Raw genomic sequence first — 22,534 nt, 5'->3', positions numbered from 1 at the left:
TGGTATCCCGAGCTGCTCAACATGGCCATCAATCCTCTGATCCGTCTGCCTCCTCGGGAGGATCTTCTGTCACAGCAGCAGGGGATGGTCCTCCACCCAAACCTGTCCAGTCTCCACCTCCATCCATGGAGATTGAGCGGCAGCAGTTGACGTCTTTTGGTCTGCCTCCCGAAGTATGTGACATAATCTTGGCAGCCAGGCGTCCCTCCACAAAGACGGTATATGCCTGCAGGTGGAACAAATTTGTGGCATGGTGCACAGCAAAGGCTGTGGATCCTCTTTCTGCCCCTCTCTCTGAAGTACTCTTGTTCCTTCTCTCTAGCCCAGCAGGGCTCTGCTCTGGGCACTATCAAGGGCTACCTTTCAGTCTTCTCTGCTTTCCTTCAGCTGCCCAATCAGCCTTCTCTTTTCAAGTCCCAGGTAGTTAACCATTTCTTGAAAGGCTTAACACATCTCTTTCCTCCAATTCCTTTTGTTATGCCTCAGTGGAACTTGAGTATTGTACTAACTTACTTAATGTGCGCTCCCTTTGAGCCTCTTCATAACTGTCCTTTTCATCTCTTGACTCTTAAGACTGCTTTCCTAGTAGCCATCACTTCTGCTAGAAGGGTGAGTGAACTCCAGGCTCTTTCCTCAAAGACTCCTTTCCTGTCTGTTCATTCAGACAATGTGGTTCTCCGGACCCATCCATCCTTTCTTCCTAAGGTGGTCACAGCCTTCCACATCGAGCAAACCATTACTTTGCCCACCTTCTTACCACCTCGCATCCTTCAAAGGAAGAAGAGAGGCTCCACCGTCTGGACCCAAAACATGTCCTCTCCTTCTATCTGGATCGCACAAAATACTTCCGGGTGGATGATCAACTTTTTGTTGGCTACGTGGGTGCAAAGAAGGTTTGGGTCTTACACAAATGCACCATTTTTCGATGGGTCGTGTTGTGTATTAAGGCTTGTTACTCTCTAGCTAAACATGAGCCTCCAGTGGGTCTACGTGCTCACTCCATCAGGGCGATGGCAGCCACTACTGCCTTGGGAAGAGGAGTGCCTCTGAATGACATCTGTCAGGCGGCCTCGTAGGCATCGCTCCACACGTTCACCAAACACTACTGCCTGGACAGCCAAGTCCGGAGAGATGGCTTCTTTGGCTGTTCTGTTCTCCTGGACTTTTTGGTGTGATCTTGGTTCGCAGACCCACCACCGGGGTTGGTATTGCTGGGGCATCTATTCTAAGGAAAGGAATCTATAACTAACGTGTTTCTTTCAGATGCACAAGTTACTTACCTTCGGTAACAATATATCTGTAAGAAACATTAGTTAGTTATAGATTCCTTACCGCCCCGCCCATCCTCCCCGTTCTGTGAATTGATTTCTAGCGTTAAGGACATCCTTTCAGGGCCCTAGTTTTGTGCACCAATTGTTAGTGTCTTGCATGACTCTGCGTTTCTGGCGCCAAAAGTTGTGTACAGAACTGACGTCAGCATGCAGGGACAGCGTCTAAGTAGCTGCCGCGACATCATCCCGGCGACCACGATGCTGACGATGAACGCGGAGCCGATTGACACCACCTTCTGACGCGCAGAGTTACTGCTCACGAAAAAACTTTCCGGATCCGGTCTGACGCCTGGGGGTAATTCTAAGGTAAGGAATCTATAACTAACTAATGTTTCTTACAGATCTATCATTGTTTCAGTGGGCTTGGTTTTACTGTAGATTTCTTTGATATCACTACACACATTGCCCGCAGCAAGTAGAAATGCATTCAATTGCCATTTTTTTGCAAAACACCAATACTGCTCATCTTTACAAGTTTAAAGCTGTCCTGGTTATCAAATGTGGGCCACTTCTAATTTGGCGTATAGGTTAGGAGGCCTCCTACTAGGCCCCTGCCTCTGATATTGACTTTCTTTTACAATTTCTATACTAGCTTTGTCTGTGTCATAAGCTTACATCCTTCCTGTATTGAACATGAACTGTACCAGAGTAAAGCTTGCACTGCTTTTAACCTGTGCTGAGTTTAACTAACTATAATGTTACCCACAAGTATTGACTACCATAAGGCACATTACCAATGCTTACTCGCATTATGCACTATAGTATTAATGTACCAAGTTAACCCTTTCTGATACAATTGCAATGTTAATAACCACCAGACTCTCTATAACAATAATAAGCACCATCAGGCACAAGCGCAGTATTGTCCCTCAGCATTTGTATATGAGCATTGACTTCCACCTGGTATTAGAACATTAGAATATTTTGAGTTCTTTTGAAGACAATGAAGTGGCTTAGGGCTGATACTGACTGGAATAAACCTTCTGCGTTTATCTTTTCACTGATTCTCTGTCTGTTTCTCCCTTTATAATTCAGAACATTCTACCCTCAGTAAGTGGAATGTTCTAATAGCTGTATACCCCTTCTGCTTTAGGCTACACCAGTTCTTAATGGACGGCTCCCTTGATATAGGCCCTTGTCTGCGGTTCTTGTCTTTAACTTGGGTTCATGGCCTTTAACAACGGGTATTGCCCTAGGCAACGGGCTATAAGGTTATATTAAACCAATACCGGACATCCACCAGGTACCATAGTCACATTAATTAAAATGATTGTGGACACAAACTCATCATTTGAATCTTCTATAAGTTAAGACAAATATGGTTTACATGAGCAGTGCCAAATGAACTGTCTCATGTAAATCGTTACTTATTTCCTGTCCCTCTTTAATACTTCTTTCACATTAAATATGGAGTGTAGATGAGGCAGTAGCTGTGTGTTTTTTTTTTTGGCTTGGATGAATGCTGGTTACTTCTTGTAACGATACACTGAGAACCTCTTTGCATTGCATGTCAACACGACCCTGGTAAGGTTCATGGATCAGGCCGGGAAAAGAATAACGAAAGGGACCCAAAAATTGTAATCTTGATCAGAAACCTATTTGGGATGCTGCCCGTGAGTGGTGAGGTTAATTGAACCCGAAATCATGTTTTTGACGTGGATTTTTCACTGATGTGGACCAATTAAGAAGGCACTACCCTCCACCATTTCTCAAACTGAACCCGAAATCAGCCCAAACCAAGACTTTTCTGAAACAATTTTATAGAAACTTGTATTTGTTTTAGTAATATTTGATGGAGAACGGACTCCAAACTTGATAGGCTGTACTTTTTTATGTTACTTAATGCACTTTACTGGTTGAACTGAATGCCACTTTTAGACCCTGTGCAGTCTTATGGTAATATCGTAACTTTTTAATGTATTCAATCAAATCTTTCTTTTACACAAAATGTGCTGCTTATCTACTTGGACACATGTCATTTCATAATGTAGTGGATTGCAAAAAGGTTTTTTTTTTTTTAATCAAGCAATAAAGTTTATTATATTATATTATTATGTCAACACGACCCTGGAGGCTGACATTTACTTGGCTGAATTTTTAGGGATGCATTTTACTAATGCAGTTGTAAGTAACTAATTTAAAGTTAATTAGTCATGTAGCACCATTTTACCAAATTATGGGGGAACCATACATTTGAAGATAATATATTGCTAACCTGTTTTCTCTTTTTTTATTTTTTTTAGTGAAGAGCCCTTGATTCCCCAGCCACCGGGAGTTGAATTAAAGTAAGTACCTTGCTCCAGGTCAAAAGCTTCAATGTTGACCCTTCCTCCCTTCAAGTGTTCTTTTTGGCGCCTGTTGTCAGGCATCCATTAGACTGTAATGTTTTGTTCAGCTGTTGGTAGGTGGATCAGGAATCCCCTTCACTGGTCTACAGACCTATTTGGGAATGTCAAATGTAAATTTGTACGCTACTGTTGTGATATACAGCCAAGCGGATTCTGCACTCTTCAAACGTGTTTAAGGACCTACGCGTCTGTGAAGCTCACAGCTAAGCGCTCGTGTGCGCTGAGATTGAAGAGTAAATGACTGTTGGTGAACCTGACTGTTAAAGATTGAAAACATTTAAATCACATAGGCAACTGATAGAACAGGAGTTGTTTGGAATTATATCCAATTCTCTCTTAATAATAGGATGTCAGGTGTACTCTCTGCTTGAAAATTTCCTTCTGATGGGGTATCCAAAGATTTTGGAGTATCGTGACATGCTTCATCATTGGCGCATATCCACACCCTGGTCAGATGACACTACCAGGGTGGGCTCAATCATAGTTGGTAATGGGAGTTCCTAGATAAAGCAAAACTGGATATGCAGGGACCCAGATAGGTGATATGTTAAAAGTACCTCAAGGTATATCCTAATTACTATTTTATTCGGTGGGTACCTGAGGTATAAGTTAAAACCAAATATATTGAGGTATCTATTGAATGGCTATTCTTTAATTATACCCTCACTTTTCTGCCAACATGTTTCGGCCCTCACCAAGAGCCCAATTGGGTCTGGGGCCTTTGTCAGGGCTGTCTCGGCAATTTCCCTGCATGTTACTCAAGCACACACTCTGTGTAAAATGTGAGGCCTAGGGCTCTCACCTCTCTGTGTTTCCTTATTCAGAGGATTTTCATCTGAGATGTTTCATTTAGGGTCATGCAGTAGATGCGGGCTGGTGCCGTCTTATAGTCACACATTCATCTGCCTATGTCCTGCTGCTATGTCTGCCGCCAGACCTGAATGAAAATTCTCAGAGGAAAATTAGGTGCATGCATGTATAAAGAAGCACATTTAGATAAACCCTGGGAGTTTTGGAAGAGTAAGATATTTCTTGATTATTGCCAAGCATTTGGTGATGAGTAAAGCAGGCAGGTGGGAGCTACAGATTCTGGTCACACTATCTGAAAAAAGTATGATGCCGTATAGGGCAGAATTTTGAAGAAGCATTCCTGCACTGTAAAGAGAGTGTTGCCCACCTGATAGGATTAGTTTGTTGGTCTGGTATCAAGGAGTGGCCTTGCAGATATCCTTTTGTGTTATACATGTTGTCCTAAAACTAGATCTTGATTCAATGGGTAACAATTGGGTCATAAGTAACACTGGTGTTATATGGTAAAATTTGCTACCTTCAGTGACTAAACAAGCTGCTGGCAGCAGCACTGATTTAAGAGAAGCTAAAGGATATTTAGGAAGGGCAGTCAGTAGAGAGTGTTTGTACTCAACTCCAAACAGGACTGGATTTGCTCTCACCGAAATCCTTGTGTGCATGCATCCTTATATGCGTGCAGAATGATTTTTCTGAATCCATATGCATATAGATTTGAAAAATATGTATATTCTGTTATTTGTAATGTGATGTCAGCTGAACCTCACACTCACATCAGAACTTTGTGCTGCAATTTAAGTGTGAGATGCTCTTGCTGACAGAAAAATGTTTCCTGATGTAGCACTCTGCTCTCCTTGGGCTTAGCAGCTGTGGCCCCTCCTAAAGGGATGAGGGTCCATGCCCCCTCACCTTAAAGAATGTATGTCAGGCTGAGGAAATGTCAGCCTAACAGACACTCTCTATTTTCAGGTCAGGCAGCCAAGAGCTAGATATGCTCTCAATGTGCAGGTTACAGGCTGTCTGAGCTGAATTGTGCCTGGCTGAAGAAGTCACAGCTCCTGTGGGTGTGATATCTTCAGCCTGGCAAAGCACCTTAAGGGAATTCCCCCTCATGACAAGGGAGAGTGTCTCTGACAGCCTTGAAACTTGGTGCTTCAGCTCTAAGCCCTGAAGTGCCCAGGGCTGAGTGACAATCACGGACACCTCGTCACAGAGTGGGGTGGGATCAGCAGTCTCACTGACCCCATCCCACTCTGTGACGAGTGAGGGACTGCTGCCTTACCTCATTGGCTAACCTGAGGTCAACCAATGAGGGAAGGTAGAAGCCCCATCCCTCCTAGGAACTCCAAGGCTTTGGACTTCCGTCTTCCCTCATTGGTTGATCTTGGATCAACCAGTGAGGGAAGGAAGAAATCCCAACCCTCCTAGGATCTCAGAGGAAGAGCTGTGCAGGTAATTATGATTTTTTGTTTAGCGTTTGGTGCATGCCTGTGTGAATATTTGGGAGTGAATGTTGTGAATGGATGTGTGTGTGCATGAGTGTGTGTGTGTGTGTGTGTGTGTGGGTGTGTGTGCGTGTGTGTGTGTGTGTGTGTGTGTGCGTGTGTGTGCGTGTGTGTATGTGTGTGCGCTCGCCCACCCACCCCCTGGTAAAAGTTCATCCCGCCACTTGGACTTAGTTCACACAATATCAAGTTTCTGATGTAACAATGAAGTAATGTTGAAGTTATATTACACGGAAAGCAATAGCACCAGTGTAGTCATGGTTGAGTCAGAAACTCCATAGGAACATATGAAATATATATTTTTTGCTTTCTAGATTACTGTGTTGCTTTTTGATCAAACTTCAAATAACTGGTCAAATAAAAAGAACCTTACTTTGGGTTATTCGTGTTGTTTTTCTTGCAGATCTGTCAAGCAAGGGAAATGGGGCTAGGCATTTTAAAAGTGCAATTTCCCTTTCTAATTCCAATAGCATTCTCAGTTCTTCAATATTGCAAAAAACAGCTGAATTGAATTCCACCATACTTGCCATGAAACTTTGCTCACTGAAGTAACTTTGCTAAAGGTGGTGTAAATCCATTCAGAAGCTTTCGTAGAATTAGCATTTTAAAACGTTCTCAGGTTGGGCATGAAGAAGTTAAAGTTTAGAGATATGGAACTGCTAATACGTGGATCATCCATGAATTCATGAATCCAGTAAAAAAATAAAGTCACACCACTGAAGGAGGGAGCATTTTCTTCCAGAATGCATTGCAGATACAGTTACAGATTCATAAATCTGCCACATTCTCTTTGGCTGGCCAGCACAAAAACATTTCTATTTTGTCTGACATTACTGATATGCTGCACTGAGCACTGTTTTGTGAAATCTGAAACACAAATGAGCATATGGGAACTGGGTGAGTCCCTGTCCCATGTAGGGGGGAGTCCAAAGGGACCACTGCCATTAAAATATATATAAAAAAATATTTATTTTGCAGGATTCACAAATCCCATGCAAGATCCCCGGACCCAGGGATTGTGTAAAATCCGCGAATCCATCAGAGTCAGTGAATTCAGTAAAAAACATAAGTGCGGAAAGTATTCTGTGCCTACTACTACACTCGATCAATGGTCCCACAAGGCAGTGGCCACACAGGGTGGGTTGGTAGCACAGCTTAGCCACTTCATTGCCTGCAGCAAACCCCTGCTGGCCATCTGCGACAGGGGTTGGCTGCACCCAGCCAGTTGGATGCAGTGCCTTGCTTGCAAACAAACTCTACTGTGAAATGATGAAGTCCATGCACAGCACGGTTGGCCACCCATAGTAGATGTGTGCAAGGCCTGTCCGGATTATGTCATGTGCAGCTAGGTTTAGAACTTCATGGACAGTTGGGCACAGTGGAGGTTGGTTACCTGTGGCTGGTTGGATGGCTTGACAGGGCCTTGCCAGAGGCAGGATACTGAGGTCTTGTGTAGTGGGACTTGGCTGTCCTCCGAGCCTTGGGTGCAGGCCTGGCCATCAGGCAGGTGCTGCTGCCATGCTCCGTTGAGCCAAGCCAGAGGCTTTGTGCAGCAGGGATTAGCTATCTTTGGCTAGTTGGGCGCAGGGTTTAGCTGGAGGCCAGGTCAAGTGGACAACATGCGCGGCATACAACCACCCCGCTGAGCATGGCCAAAAGCTGTGCACTGCAGGGGTTGGATACCGTGCATAGTTGGGCACAGGGAACTCTTGGATGAGGTATAAGATTAAAAGAGTACAGCGAAGTTATGGTTGATTTTACCCATAAACTGATAAATTCTCCTGAAAACACACAGTTAATGTGTTATGTTTTAAAACAACAAAAAACACTGAAATGTGCAAGTTATGGTTAGGACCATAATCAGTAACTGACTCATCAACCATGCAAACCATAAGCTGCACACCTGTGTGAGGTACTACATTTGTTCCAAATATTTGAACAACCATTAAATAGTTTTTTTAAACAAATATTACACTTTATTATTTTTTACTATACTTCACCACAGGGAGATCCCCTCCCTGAACAGAACCCTTCACCTAATTGTGAAAAGCTACTAGGAGTAACTTTTAAATTCAATCAATCAGGGTTTTGTAGAGCGCACTACTCACTGTTAGGGTCATTCGAAGAGACAGGTCTTGAGGTCCTTACTAAATTGGTGTAGTGTCAGGCTTCGCCGCAGGTGAAGGGGGAGATCGTTCCAGGTCTTGGCTGTGAGGTAGGAGGAGGACCTTCTACCTGATCTGGTCCTGTAAAAGCATGTGACGATGGCTAGGGAGAGGTTGGATGAGTGGGGGTTTTTCTTGAGGGCATGGAAGGAGATGAGTTCGATGAGGTATTGGGGCCTGGTGTTGTGAAGGGCCTTGTAGGCATGCATGAGCAGCTTGAAACGTATTCTTCTTTCAGCGGGGAGCCAGGGGAGGTCATTGAGGTGTTGGGTGATGTGGTTGTGCCATGAGATATCGAGTCTGGCTGCGGTGTTCTGGATGGTCTGGAGTTTGCAGAGGAGTTTTTGTTTATTCCGGCATAGAGGGCATTGTCGTAGTCCAGTCTGTTGGTGACGAGTGTGTGAGTGACCGTTTTCCTGGAGTCAGGGATCCACTTGAATGTTGTGCGTAGTATGCAGAGGGTGTTGAAGCATGGGGAGGAGAGAGCATTGATGTGGTGATTCATGGTGAGTCTAGTATGATTCTGAGGCTACGTGCATGGTCCGTTGGGGTGGATGGGTTTCCAAAGGCAGGGGGCTACCAGGTGTCACTCCATGCGGAGGGGTTGGATCTGAGGATGAGGACTTCGGTTTTCTCAGAGTTGAGTTTCAGGCAGCTAAAGCTCATCCAGGTTGCAACAGCTTTCATCCCTTCTTTAAAGTAGTGCCTGGTGATGTTGGGTTCCTTGGTGAGGGAGAGGATGAGCTGGGTGTCATCGGCGTAGGAGACAATGTTGACTGTGGTTTCTGATGATGGTTGTGAGAGAGGACATGTAGACATTGAAGAGGGTGGGGCTGAGGGAGGATCCTCAGAGTACTCCGCATTTGATATCTGTCGGTTCTGAGGGGGAGGGTGGGAGTCTACTTTACTGTGTTTTGTGAGGAATGATCGTAACCGGTCTAGGGCCATTCCTTGGATGTCGGCTCTGGATTGGATGCTCCTCATGGTCTTTAGGGTGTCCTCTCTCATGAGTGGGGTCCAGGTAAGAAGGTTCTGTTGGGTGGTGTTGCTGGGGTTTGGGGTGGTGGAGAGGTCTTGGTCGTCGAAGTTGTCATAGAGCATCTTGATCTTGAGGTGAAAGAAGGAGTTGAGTCTGTTGCAGAGGTCTTGGGAGGGAGGAATGTCAGTTGTTTCAATGTTGGGTTTGCATAATTCCTGTATGATGGCAAAGAGTTCCTTGGGGTTATGGGCATTGGAGAGGATTCTGTCTTGGAGGAAGTTTTTCTTTGTGAATTTGTTGAGTTGGTGATGTGTCGTTGTGGCTGCTTTGTAGGTGGAGCGTGCATCTGGGGTTTTGCCGTTTCTCAACGTCTTTTCCAGTCACTGGCAGGACTGCTTTGATTCTTTGAGTGCCTTTGTGAACCAGTTAGCTTTCTTGTTATGTCATCTTGTGGTGTTCTGGAGGGGGCGAGTGTGTTGGAGCAGTTGGAGATCTCTTGGTGGAGGTTGCTTGCCGCGGTGTTGGTGTCTATCGTGGTTGGGGGTAGAGTGTAGGAGAGGGCGGAGGTGAGATGTTCTTCAGAGACTTTGTTGCAGATTCTTCGTGGGTCGCTGTGGTTGTGCAGGTGGAAGTTCTGGTCACCGAGTGTTAGACCTGGCACCATTGGCGTGGGTCTCCCTTCCATTTTTTGCTGTTGCCTCCAGTATTTTTGCTGTATGTTTTGCTGGTCTAGATGCTTTGGGCACTGTGCCACTGCTATTCAGTGCCACAGTGCAAGTGCTCCCTATTGTAAAGTATTGTAATGGATTAGTGACTCCATGATTGGTTCATTTGATTTACCTGTCAGACCCTAGTACAGTGCATCATGTGTGCCCAGGGCTTGTAAATCAAATGCTGCTGGTGGGCTTGCAGCACTCGTTGTGCCACCCACAGAAGCAGCTTGTAAAGTGGGTCTCAGGCCTGCCATTGCAGAGCCTGTGTGCAGTCTGTGACTGCCATGTCGACTTGGACATTGAACCAACTTGCCAGTCCCTAAACCTTCTCTTTTCTACATATTAGTCACCCCTAAGGTAGGCTCAAGGGCAGGGTGCATTGTATGTAAAAGGTAGGACATGCCCTGATGTGTGTGGCATGTCATGATAGTGAATTACAGCCAATTTTATTTTTCACTATAGCAAGGCTACCTGTTCCTCATAGGCCAGAATGAGCAGTTTGGTTATACCATCTTATAATCCTAACTGACCCAGGGAACATGGTAGAAATTCGAGTTTAGTATGCCTGAGCTCAGAATGATAAAATACATCTTTTAGTGAAGTTGGCTTTAACATTCTGTGTTTGAAAATACCACTTTTAGAAAGTAGGTATTTTCTTACCTAACCATCCAAGCCTGCCTCTGCTAGGTTGTGTGTTCCATGTCTGGTTTGTCAGTGACAGGGGCTGGGGGGGATTCCAGGAGACAGGGTGAGTCAGCACAGGGCTGAATAGACCTATCTGCATGTAGGGTGGTGGGAGGAGTTGCACCTGGGCTTGAATAGGGCTGTGCATGCCTTCCACAATGCTGGCTTCACCTCCTGTGGTGCATCTGATGTCCCTGGCCCACACAGTCAAAGGAACGAAGGAGTCCTGTAAACAAAGTGCTCCTGGACTGCACAGAACTGGGTTGGACTAGGTACAGACACTCTCTGCCTTCAGAGACAAAGGATTTTGGTGTATAAAAGGGGGGGTCCAAGACCCCAGAACTTTAGAGAAGGAGAAGAACCAAGGAATCTAAAGGAGGAGACTGCCCCAGTGCTGTGCTGTTGGGGTTGGCCTGAAGTGGTTACTTTATTTGCCAAGGAAAGGAGAAAAGGAACTTTGTGTGCACTTTTGCAATATTGAAGAAGAATCTCCAAGGGCTGGAACTGAGCTTGCCTCCTGCCTGAAGTCTCAGGGATACAAGACTTCAACACCAGCTCCCCCTGAATTCCCTGGCTGTGGAACTCTGCCTGCAGAGAGGTGCCTGCTGCTGTTTGGGCCCTCTGAGAGTACTGCGAGTCGCTGGGAGCTGGAAGCGCGACGCAACGAGAAGAAGCGTGTCACAGCCGCAGCAGTTGCCATTGCATCGCCGAAGAAGCATGCCGCCGCTGCAGCTGTTCACCGTCGCATCTTCGACGAAGCACATCGCATCACCGGAGAAGCGAGTCACTGACGCAGAGGTCGCAAGCGCATCACCGGAGAAGCGTGTCACAGGAACTGTCACGGCTCAGAAGTTACTGAGTTCGCCGCACACCCGTTGGACGTGCACGCATCGTATCCAACGTTGTCGCATCCCATGAAGATGCCATTTTCTCGCATCACACCGGATCACAGTAAGAAACCGATGCATGACCTCCTCTCCGGTAAGAAACCGACGCATCACCTCCCCTGCGCTGCAGTAAGGAACCGACGCATCACCTCCCCTGAAGCAAGGAACCGACGCATCACCTTTTCTGCAACTCTTTTGTTTGTATTGCGTGATGCATCCAAAGTACTTTGAGAGTAAAGTGTTGCATTTACCATCTACATTGAACTAAGCTATTTCCTACCATTTAAAAGTCTATTTTGGAGTACAGTATTGTGGATTTTTGACGTTTGGTCTTGTATTAAGTCTAGTAAAGATTACTTATTTTTCTAAACTGGTGTGGTGTCCATTTGTAATGTTTTCATTGTATTACTGTATGTGTTCACAAATGCTTCACACACTGCCTCTGAGATAAGCCTGTCTGCTCGTTCCAAGCTGCCAAGGGGGTGAGCAGGGGTTATTTTAGAAGTGTACCCCCTTACCCCGACTACAAGCTAGGGTCCCTATTTGGTAAAAGGTACCTACCTCTGCCAACTAGAGACCCCGGTTCTAACATTGAGTAGTATGTAGTCCCTAGAGGTGAGGGCGTGGGTTGCGCTGAGGCCGACGATGATGTTGGTGAACGAGGAATGGGGACCAGGTGGTCAATAGGCGAGTGTTCTGCGTGGCGTTGTTATGGGGTTGGTTTAGATATGAAAGTGGATGTGTTCCATGGGAGAGGTGTTGTACGAGTCGGTGGTTGTCAATCGGAGGGTGCTTTTGTGGATGATGGTGAGGCCTCCTCCTGGGTGGTTGGGGCGGTCTTTCCTCATGATCTTGTATCCGTTGGTGATGGTGGTTGCGATGTCGGGTGCGGAGCTGGCTTTGGTGAGTGTTGATGAGGTTCCAGATTTTTACTGCGTGTATGTGCAGAGAGCGTACGTTGAGAAGGATGCAGCTCAGTGGTTTTTCGGGGCTGGTGGTTGCTGCTGAGATCCGCAGTTCGGTGAAGGTTTGGCAACAGTGTCGGCAGGAGATCAGGCCTTGGGTGTTTCTCGGTGTTGAGAGCTGTCGGTTGTTATTGTGTCCTGGGTTGAGTGTGTGGAGAGTGCTGGAGTTGTAGCGGCAGTGAGTCGGGGGACCAGGGTCCTCGCCGTTGCTCATGGTCAGGTCTCGGACGGGTGCAGGCAGGCTTGAGTTTGGGTGCCTTTGATGCAGCTGAGAAGTGGCCACCGAAGAGGGAGCTTGGATGGCAAGAGGGAAAAGAGGCGAAAAGAGAAAAGGCAAAGAGAAAGAGGCAAAGAGAACAAAGGCAAAGAGAAAGAGACAAGGAGGAAAAGGCATAAAGAGAACGAGGCAAAGACAAAAAGGCAATGAGAAAGAGGAAAAAAAAGAGAAAGAGGCAAAGAGGAAAGGCAAAGAGAAAGGGGCAAAAAAGAGAAAAAGGCAAAGAGGACACAGAACAGAGTGGGATAGCAGAAGAGCAGGGTGCTCTTCCACTAGACCACCCGCGATGAGGCACAGGCAGGAGCCTGCGGGTGGAGGAGGGCCTCGAACACCTATTTTGAAGGAGCTCGGGCTCAAGGGTAGAGCCTTAATGGTGGAGCTGCGTGGGGGAGAGTGGTGACACTGACCATGAAGGTCAAAGGTCTTCTGGTGTTCTGGAGGGGGGCAAGTGTGTTGGCACGGTTGGAGATCCATTGGTGGAGGTTGCTTGCTGTGGTGTTGGCATCTGTCATGTTTGGGGGTGGAGTGCAGGTGAGGAAGGAGGTGAGGTGTTTTTCAGAGACTTTGTTCCAGATTCTGCATGGGAGGCAGTACACATGCTTGTGTGCAGTGGGTTTATTAAAGGAAAAATGGATGCAGTCGTGGTCCATCCAGAGCAGTTCCGTGGTGTGGCTGAAGATGTTGTTTGCTCCTGCAAAGATGGGTTGAGGGTGTGTCCCGCTGTGTGAGTGGGGGCAGAGACCAGTTGCTTCAGCCCTATGTTGGTGAAGTTCTCTAGTAGGGTGGTGGTGTTGGGGTCACTGTGGTTGTCCAAGCGGACATTCAGGTCTCCGAGTGGTATTTAGTCTGTAGAGGTGAGGGCGTGGGGTGCAATGAGGTTGGTGATGGTGTTGGTGAATGAGGAGTGAGGGCCAGGTGGCCTGTAGGTGAGTGTTCTATGTAGCGTTGTTCTGGCATTGGTCTGGATCTGGAATGGATGTGTTCCATGGGGGAGAGGTGTTGTACGAGTCGGTGGTTGTCAATCGGAGGGTGCTTTTGTGGATGAATGTGAGGCTTCCTCCTGGGCGGTTGGGGCGGTCTTTTCTCATGGATCTTGTATCTGTTGGTGATGGCAGTTGCGATGTCGGATGCGGAGCTGGTGTTAGTCCAGGTCTCTGTGAGGAAGGCGACGTCGGGCGTGTGAGTGTTGATGAGGTCCCATATTTCTACTGCATGTTTGTGCAGAGAGCGTATGTTGAGGAGGATGCAACTCAGTGGTTTTGGGGGGCTGGTGTCCGATGGGCTGGGGGTTGCTGCTGGGATCCGGAGTTGGGGGAAGGTGCGGCAGCAGTGTTGGCCAGGAGAGCAGGCCTTGGGTGTTGCTTGGTGTTGAGAGCTGGCAGTTGTTATTGTGTCCTGGTTGAGTGTGTGGAGAGTGCTGGAGTTGTAGCGGCATTGAGTCAGGGGACCAGGGTCCCTGCCATTGGTCATGGTCGGGTCGCAGATGGGTGCAAGCGGGCTTGCCTTTGGGCGCCTTTGACGTGGCTGAGAAGTGGCCGCATTTAAGTAGGGGTCAGAGGAGGGCGATCATCTAGGAGGTGGGAGCGACATGCTTGGAGGAGGGACTGTGAGGGCAGCAGTGGCAGAGAGCGCGTGAAGAGGGGCCGAGGATGGCAAGAGGGAAAATAGGCAAAAAGAGAAAAGGCAAAGAGAAAGAGAAAGAGGCAAAAAGAGAAAAGGCAAAGAGAAAGAGACAGAGAAAAAGGCAATGAGAAAGAGGCAAAATGAGAATGAGGCAATGAGAAAAAGGCAATGAGAAAGAGGCAACAAGAGAAAGAGGCAAAGAGGAATGGCAAAGACAAAGGGGCAAAAAAGAGAAAAAGTCAAAGAGGACACAGAACAAAGAGGGGTAGCAGAAGAGCAGGGTGCTCTTCCACTAGACCATCAGCGATGAGGCGCAGGCACGAGCCTGCGGGTGGAGGAGGGCCTCGAACACCTACCTTGAAGGAGCTTGGGCTCAAGGGCAGAGCATTAACGGTGGAGATGCGTGGGGGGAGAGCAGTGACACTGACCACGAACGTCAGAGGTCTTCAGTTCTATCATGCTCCATCCCCTGTTTTGAAGGGGTAGGTACATTTGAGTCTGAACCTAGTAGTAAATTTATACTTGGAAATGGTGAATAGCAAAAAATATAAAATTACTTCTAAGGAGTAGCACTACGTTTACATGTGAGTAAGTCTACACATGTAAATGTACCTTAATGTGAGGGACCCTAAATGTCCATTAATTGATTGGGAACTTGGAATATGCTCACAATTATTGCAAATTTCACAATGTGGTCAAGTGGACAACTTCAGACTATCTCCGTTCGTATTGATCCTCAGTTAGCAACGTAGGCACTCAAGTACCTTCTGAGTTTATATAGAGCAGCATTTTGTGAAATTGCATGAATGCTTAATAGTGTTGGCGCTTAAAGGACTGGTCAAAGTGGTCTATTAGATTAAGCACCCCAATTTACAGATTGACCCTTGGAAATCCAGATGGCGCTTTACAGGTCGGATGGCCCTTTGCCACTGTATTTCAAATGGACATGGAACAAAAACACTGGTCATGCATATATCATCAACTTCCCGAGCCTTAATATTCAGTCAATGATGAGAGGTTGGAGACTTTCTCAAAACCTTCATTTAAATTTATGATTTAGTAGGTTTGTTCATCTTTATTCAGAGTAGTCCAGTTTACTGAAAAAACAAATGAAAAGTTAATTAGTGACAGCATAAATCAGTACAGTGTGTTCCATAAAGGAAACTGTCACTAAACTGGTTAAAGGACCTAATATACTTTAAGGTAGCACCCATGAAGAGTCCCTTCTAGAAAGAGCAAGATTTGCGGAGCATAGATAAAGACTAGAACATCCCATAAAGAGTTGTTCTAGAAACTCAGCAGAGTTCCCCACAGCTGCAGTGGCAACCGTTAGAATATCAGTGATATAGGAATGATTGTTGCAGTAGCATTGAGCTGTGTTCAGTGTCCCATTGTGAAAACAAAAGGCTAGTCAGATGGACTGAAAGAAATCTGTCAACAGTGCCCTAGTTAAGCATATATAAATATATCTCAATAATTATTCATTCTAGTAGTCTATTCATTATGAATTTACAGCACGGTTCATTGAGTTATTAAAAGTAATCTAATATGGTGTGATAATGCAAAGAGAACATAATCTTGAAGTCGGTACATTTTTAAGTACAATGCTGGTGCTGGAAAGAGTGTCCTAAAAACAAATGTTTAGCAATGGACAGAGTGGAAATAAAAGGCTTGGGCCTATGATAGCAGTACAAAAAAATATTTATTCATGTTATTTTTCAAATATGTTTAAAGCAAGCACATTATTCCTTTGCATAATTTTTCTATGTGAAAACATTTCTGCACACTAAACACAATCTAAAATACAATTCTAAATCGAAGTCGAAATTTATTCTAAAACGTTGTTTGAATAACTTCCTTGCATTTGTCTGTTATGTATGCACTGCATGTGACAGGCTCCTCCCTTCTCAGTGACAAATATGTCTGAAGCAAGATGGTCCTGTAAAATCATGGACCTTATAGCAACGAGTTCAGTGTTAATCAAGAGTAAAGCTCCACAAGTGCTGGGTGCCAGTTTGTCAACTACAGAAGCCATTTTCCTGATCTTTACATCATTTAGGATGACTCCTACAGGTGGCATCACTGCTCCAAATATGTCTCCTGCTAAACCAGCTCCTTTGCTTGGGCTACATTTATGTCTGTGTGCTGGTATAAAGTCAATGCATCCAAACTTGTAACATGGTATATCTTTGGAATTAGTATGCCTAAATAGCAAGTTCCCTCCTAATCTGCAGGTAACAATATAGCAGCCGCCACCTTTGACAATTGGCTTAGGCAAGCGGTAAACCAGCTGGCACCGGAAGTGACAAAGCACCTTAGGATAAGGCAAGTCTTGTCACCCTGGTACACGGCCGAACTCAAACAACTCTAAATAAAATGCAGATGTAAGGAACGCATATGGAGATCAGATTACAGCCTGGCTCACAGGAATGGTTACAGTACAGCCTTAGAGGACTACAAAAAAGCCATAAAACAAGTTAAAACTGTATTTTTTACCGCCAAAATTCAGGAAGCAACTAACTCCTCAAAGGAACTATTTAAAACCGTCACTGAGCTGTCAAAATGCCCTCGGGACACTTTGTTCTTACCAGATCAAAACTTTGTAGACAAAATGGCTGTTTTCTTCCAAGAAAAGCTCCAGATCGTCTACAATGAACTCCAGAACATAGTCGAAGCGCATTGAGACGCACCACCAAGAAGGAAGGGAAGACACAGCACCTCAATGTAGTCTATTTCAGTACTCTGTGTTAATGGAAGAACAAGTGCCAGACCTATTGCTGCCGACCAAGTCCGGGTCTTCCCTAGATCCCTGCCCCCGTACATCACGCACCTGATGGGCCATATTAAAAACAAACAGGCTCGACTACCTGGAGACCAAAAACTATCGTCCAATCTCCTGCCTTCCTCTACCCGCCAAAATATTGGAGAAAGCCATGAACTCTGAACTGACAAAATATCTGGATCAAAACAACATCTTTGATTCCACTCAGCATGGTTTTAGATCGCGGCACTCTACTGAGTCTGCCCTGATCATGGCAACAGAAGAGATCCGCAAGGTGATGGGTGAAGGTGGGAGGGCAGTCCTTGTACTGCCCGACCTTACCGCAGCATTCGACACTGTAAACCATGCGGTTGGAGGCTGCCGGCATTAGTGACAAAGCCCTACTAACCTCATTCCTGGCATCCAGGGAACAATTCATTCACTGGGTGGGACTGCAATCAGAAAATTTCACAGTCCCAGGGGGAGTTCCTCAGAGATTGGCCTTGTCCCCGACTATGTTTAAAGTATATGTTGCCCCACTAGCCAGGCTAATAAAAAGCCACGGTCTCAAGCTGATGTCGTACACAGATGACACTCAGCTAGTGGTGTCTGTTACACAAAGCGTGGAAATGACAGCAGAACGGTTCTGAAACTGCCTTACAGCACTGATGGCCTGGATGAACTCTAACTTCCTGAAACTGAACACGGAAAAAAACGAGGTTGTGGAGTTCGGGCAGAAACCATCAGTATGGAGCCAACTATGGTGGCCCTGTATATCCAGAGCATGCCCTCTACCAGTGCCTAAGGCAAGGAATCTAGGCTTCTTGATTGACAAAGACCTAACGCTAGCTCCACAAGTAAACCAAGTGACCTCAACATGTTTTTTTACGCTGAACGTCCTGCATACGATTCTTCCTTTCATCCCCCTCTCCTTGAGGAAAACGGTGGTCGGAACCTTAATCCTGTCGAGTGTAGAGTACTGCAACGCTTTATATCTAGGAGCTGGCGCAAGACAACTCTCCAAACTCCAGACACTCCAAAATGTGGCAGCACGAGTTCTGCTTAATCTACCCAAACATCATTCCACCTCTGCCAGCATTAAGCGACTCCATTGGCTTCCCGTTCGACGGCGGGTAGACTTTAAAGCCTTCTGCCTTGTGCATAAAGCTCTATATGGTGGTGGTGCCGACGATCTACAATCGTTATTTCCCCCCTATGAGACACTTCGCTGCCTAAGATCAACAAACACTGGACTGGTACACACCCACAAGATAAGAAGAGTAAGGTGGGGAGGAAAGGGTTTCTCCCTCCAGTCAGCAAAATTGTGGAACTCACTCCCAGTACAGCTACGACTACAGCCCAGTAGGTCGCTCTTTAGGAAAAACATAAAAACCTGGCTATTTTCCAAACTCTAAATCCATCAGCTGTTCTGGTATGCACACACCTCAACGCCAAGACACCTCGGCAATAGTGCGCTCTATAAATACACAGTCAGTCATAAGAAGTAAGCATTTTGTCCAGAGATGTAATAAACCCCTGGAATTACGGTTTTGTCTCCCTGCAAAATTTACTCTAAAAGCAAACCTTCCCCTTGTGTCCGCTGTCTAGTCTGAGTTTAGGATAAACCATTTTCTTTCAAAATACATTCTCTTCTTTCTTCCATACATTCTGTAAAACTTCTCCTTTCCTGTCTGTAGCTTCTCTCATGTTCATGTATCTTTCCTCTAAAGCCATAATGCAAATCTTCTCCACAGATCACATTAAGCAGGTCAAATTGTTTTTATAAGCATATCCACAGGTGTATGCAGGAAGAAATAATAACAAGCAGTATCCATAATTTTTGCTTCTGGGTGTAATTTCACACTTTTTTTTAAAGACACTGTAAATAGTACTAAAACATTATTAGAATAAAAGTATTTGAAATGTCCTTGCCTACAAACTCTTGAAAGTAAAATACTACAAGAAACTGCAGAAGACAAAGGTATATGATAACATGTGACCTCCTCAGAAATAGAAGTAGGTAAGTGAGCGCAAACATAGCAATCCTTAACATCTATGGCATTAGTGTATTCTGTACTATTCTAGAATATACATTAGCAGAGTAATCACCTTTCTTGTAACTCACAAACATTTCTGTGAATTTACTATTTCTAATATTGTGTATGTGTGTACAAGTGTCATTTGTGCATGATAGCTCTGAATCAGGTTTTAGGTAAAAACCTATTAGTACTATTGGGATCATTATTACTGCTATTACAAAAACCACACCCATGATCAATTTACGCCTATTTCTAATGCAACACATCATTCTGAGTCAGCATTTGAATAGCTTGCAGTAAAGGTTTAGTAGACGATCTTCTTTAAAGCTGTTAAGTCACTAGTAGTTTTATTTGACCTTAGTTGCTCAGTTACCTAATACACAATCCTTAACCTTACTCTGTGTTTTTCTACAATGTTATCCCTATTCTTCTATAATTCTCTTCTCAGACCTAGGTTAGTCTTCTGTAAAACAAATAACTATAATAACAAACATCTAATAGGCACAATTCATAGTTTTTCTTCTATTTGCATCAAATTTGTTTTTATCTTTCAAATCGAGTTTTCCAAATAGTAATGTCTCCGCAGTTGAAGGGGGTTCTAACAGTTCAGGATTCACATTGCACAGATCTTCCAAAGTGACATTCTTTGCTCACCATTCAGGTGCCAAATATTTTCTTAAAGGTTTTCGAGTCCTTTCGGACCTTCTTAGGACATAATGATTTGAATCACAATTACCTTTCTCTTCTGTTTCTCTCTTCTCATGCACTGTCTCTGGAATCTGTGCTGTTGATAAGCTTCTCCTTAGTCTCAATTTCCCAAGACTCCTGGGCCACTCTGCAGGGCAGCAGACTCTCTTTATCCCAGAGCTCGCGTTCCTTCACCGGGATCTTGTTTGTTCCTCTGTTCTGATTCAAATATGCTTTCAGAGTGGGGTTCAGTCTCTGCCTGGTCTTTGTCAGAGATTTGAGTGCCACTCTGTGTAACTCCAGGCACTTGTATTTATCTCTCAGTTTGCAAATCTCCACCCCGTTCTTCCCTTTGTATTTCACTCTGTTTACGAATAGGTGCTGCAGATCTAGGTGGTCTCTCGACTGGTGGTGCGACCACTAAAGCTCTTCTTTCTGAATCATAGACCATGGGCACTTCTTCTGGATTGCTCACATTCTTGGTGTGTGAGGCATGTGAGGCATGTATCCACTTTGGAATTCCAGCACATGTAACAGCAGAGTTCGTAGTAAGTATGACTTGAAAGGGGCCCTTTCATCTGGGTTCAAGACAAGTCTTCCGAACGTGCGTCTTGATCATGACCAAGTCACCGAGATTGAGGTCGTGGCACAGTTCTTGGTGTGGGTCTTGAATGGCAGCTGGCACCTGACAAACCACACCAACCATTGTCTTGCAGTAGTCCAATATCATATCATCTGTGATATTAACAAGCGCACTTGCAGGCACAGCATGTAGTCTATTAGCTCTTATGAGGGGATAATCCTGTCTTCCTGTCTGGTATACTTCGAACGCTCATCAGCACCAAGGGTAAAGCATCTGGCCATTTCAGTGAAGTTGAAGCACATACTTTAACCAATCTATATTTGGTTGTTCTATTAATTTATTTACCTATACCTGATGCTTCTGTTCTTTAACTGTAATGTAGCTTTTGTTCAATCTGGAGAGTAGCAAATAACATGTTCATCACTTCACTGTTGAAGGGTATTCCTCTATCTGTCTCAAGAAGGACTGGCATCCCAAATCTCAGAATGAGTTCACGAATAACATTTTAGCTACAGTCAGAATGTTGTTTTTCCTCATTGGGTAGGTTTCCACCCATCTAAAGCATGCACAGATAATCCCCATGATATATCTCAACCCGTTATGCACAGGCATCTGGATAAAATTCATCTGTAGTCTTTTATATGTTAAGTTATTTTATGTTAACACTACTTATCAAGCGCACTGTCACCCAACAGGTATCCTGGTGCTGTATTACATGGTTACTGCACATGGTTACTGCTACAACACACAATCCTGAGCGAGTAGCACTTGCTGGGTTAGGACAGGCGGCCTGTTTTACTCCTTAGGAAAGAGCCATATTTTAAGTCTCTTTCTGAACTGTAATAGATCTTCAGTCTGTCTCAAAGTTAACGTAAGCTCATTCCATTCATTAAGCCTTTTCTTCCAAATCTCATTGTTTTAGTCCCGGATCTGCTTACCAGGTTGGCCGATGAAGATCATAGGTTTCTCTTCGGATTGTACCATTTAAATTTGTTTTGTAGCGGGACACGCCCGGCCCCATGTAGTACTTTAAACACGATACAGAGTGATTTGAAATGTATCCTCTGCATCAGACGGAGCCAATGAAGCTCCCTTAATGACATGGAAGCTGATGACCTGTGCAGTCTATTAAAGGACAGCTTGACAGCCATAGTTTGGACTCTTTGGAGTCTATTAATTAGTAAGTTGGGAGCAACTAATAGTAGAGCATTACAGTAGCCTAATCAGCTTAGGAATCGGATGACACTTCTTACCACTAGGGCTTAAGCCGATAGAGGGAGAATAGGAATAATCATTCGTAATTCTCAAATGATAGAATAGCAGATTCCCGCAGTTTCGATAACTTGGGCTTCAAGGCTGAGTTTGTTTTCAAAGAGTACACCCAGATTGCAGACTGTCTCTGATGGTATTGGGGGCTTGTCTGAACGGATGTGCCAAAAATCAGTCAGGAAAAGGTTGGGGATTTTCGTTGCCATGCAGCATAAGATCTTGGTTTTTATCACCGTTAAACTGCAGGGAGTTCTCTTTGAGCCATCCTGCAGTTTTTTGCATACACTCGTGAAAGCTATCAAGTGACAATGATTGATCCCCTTCCAGTGATAGAATAAGTTGTGTATAATTCACTGAGTTAACTTTGTATGACTTGATGATTGAAATCAGTGGGCTCATTTAGGTATTAAAAAGTATGGGACTGATTGCTGAGCCCTGAGGGACACCACGTTTAATGTTTCCAAATTCAGATTGAAAGTGGAATAAGGCTGCCGCCTATTGTCTGTCAGTTAAATAGGACTGGAGCCACTTTGCTACTGTACCTTCCACTCCATTTGCAGCCACCCTATTCATCAGAGTTCTATGGTTGACCGTATCGAATGCGACCGACATGTCCAATAGGATCAGTATGACTGATTGACCTTCGTCACCTCGCATTCTAAGTTCGTCCATGACTGTTAGTTGGGCGGTTTCGGTTCCATGCCCTGGTTGAAAGCGAAATTGCTCATCTTCCATATTCCATCTCCTGGGGAGAGGAGTTGGCCTAACGGCTAGGGCAGTCGACCTCGAATCTGGGGAACTGGGTTCAAGTCTCAGCAATAACGCTGAATATCCTGTGATTCTGGGCAAATCACTTAATCTCCCTGCGCCTAACAAAAAAAAAAAAAATTAACATGTCCTCATGTAGTGCA

General features: G+C 45.0%; 1 protein-coding gene across 1 annotated transcript in view; it reads left to right on the top strand.

Annotated features, from left to right (window-relative positions):
• The window catches only part of LOC146830898 (fibrocystin-L-like), a 1,500,901-nt gene that overhangs the window by 1,157,519 nt on the left and 320,848 nt on the right, over positions 1-22,534 (top strand). Inside the window, exon 57 of the mRNA XM_085605087.1 lies at positions 3,575-3,616. Coding sequence (XP_085461213.1) covers positions 3,575-3,616 — 42 coding nt within the window. The remainder of the gene's footprint in view (positions 1-3,574; positions 3,617-22,534) is intronic.

Source organism: Triturus cristatus, chromosome 5_1, assembly GCF_964204655.1.
Source record: "Triturus cristatus chromosome 5_1, aTriCri1.1, whole genome shotgun sequence".
NCBI lineage: Eukaryota > Metazoa > Chordata > Amphibia > Caudata > Salamandridae > Triturus > Triturus cristatus.
The sequence above is the reverse complement of the archived record's forward strand: the minus strand, read 5'-3'. Positions and strand labels throughout refer to the sequence as shown.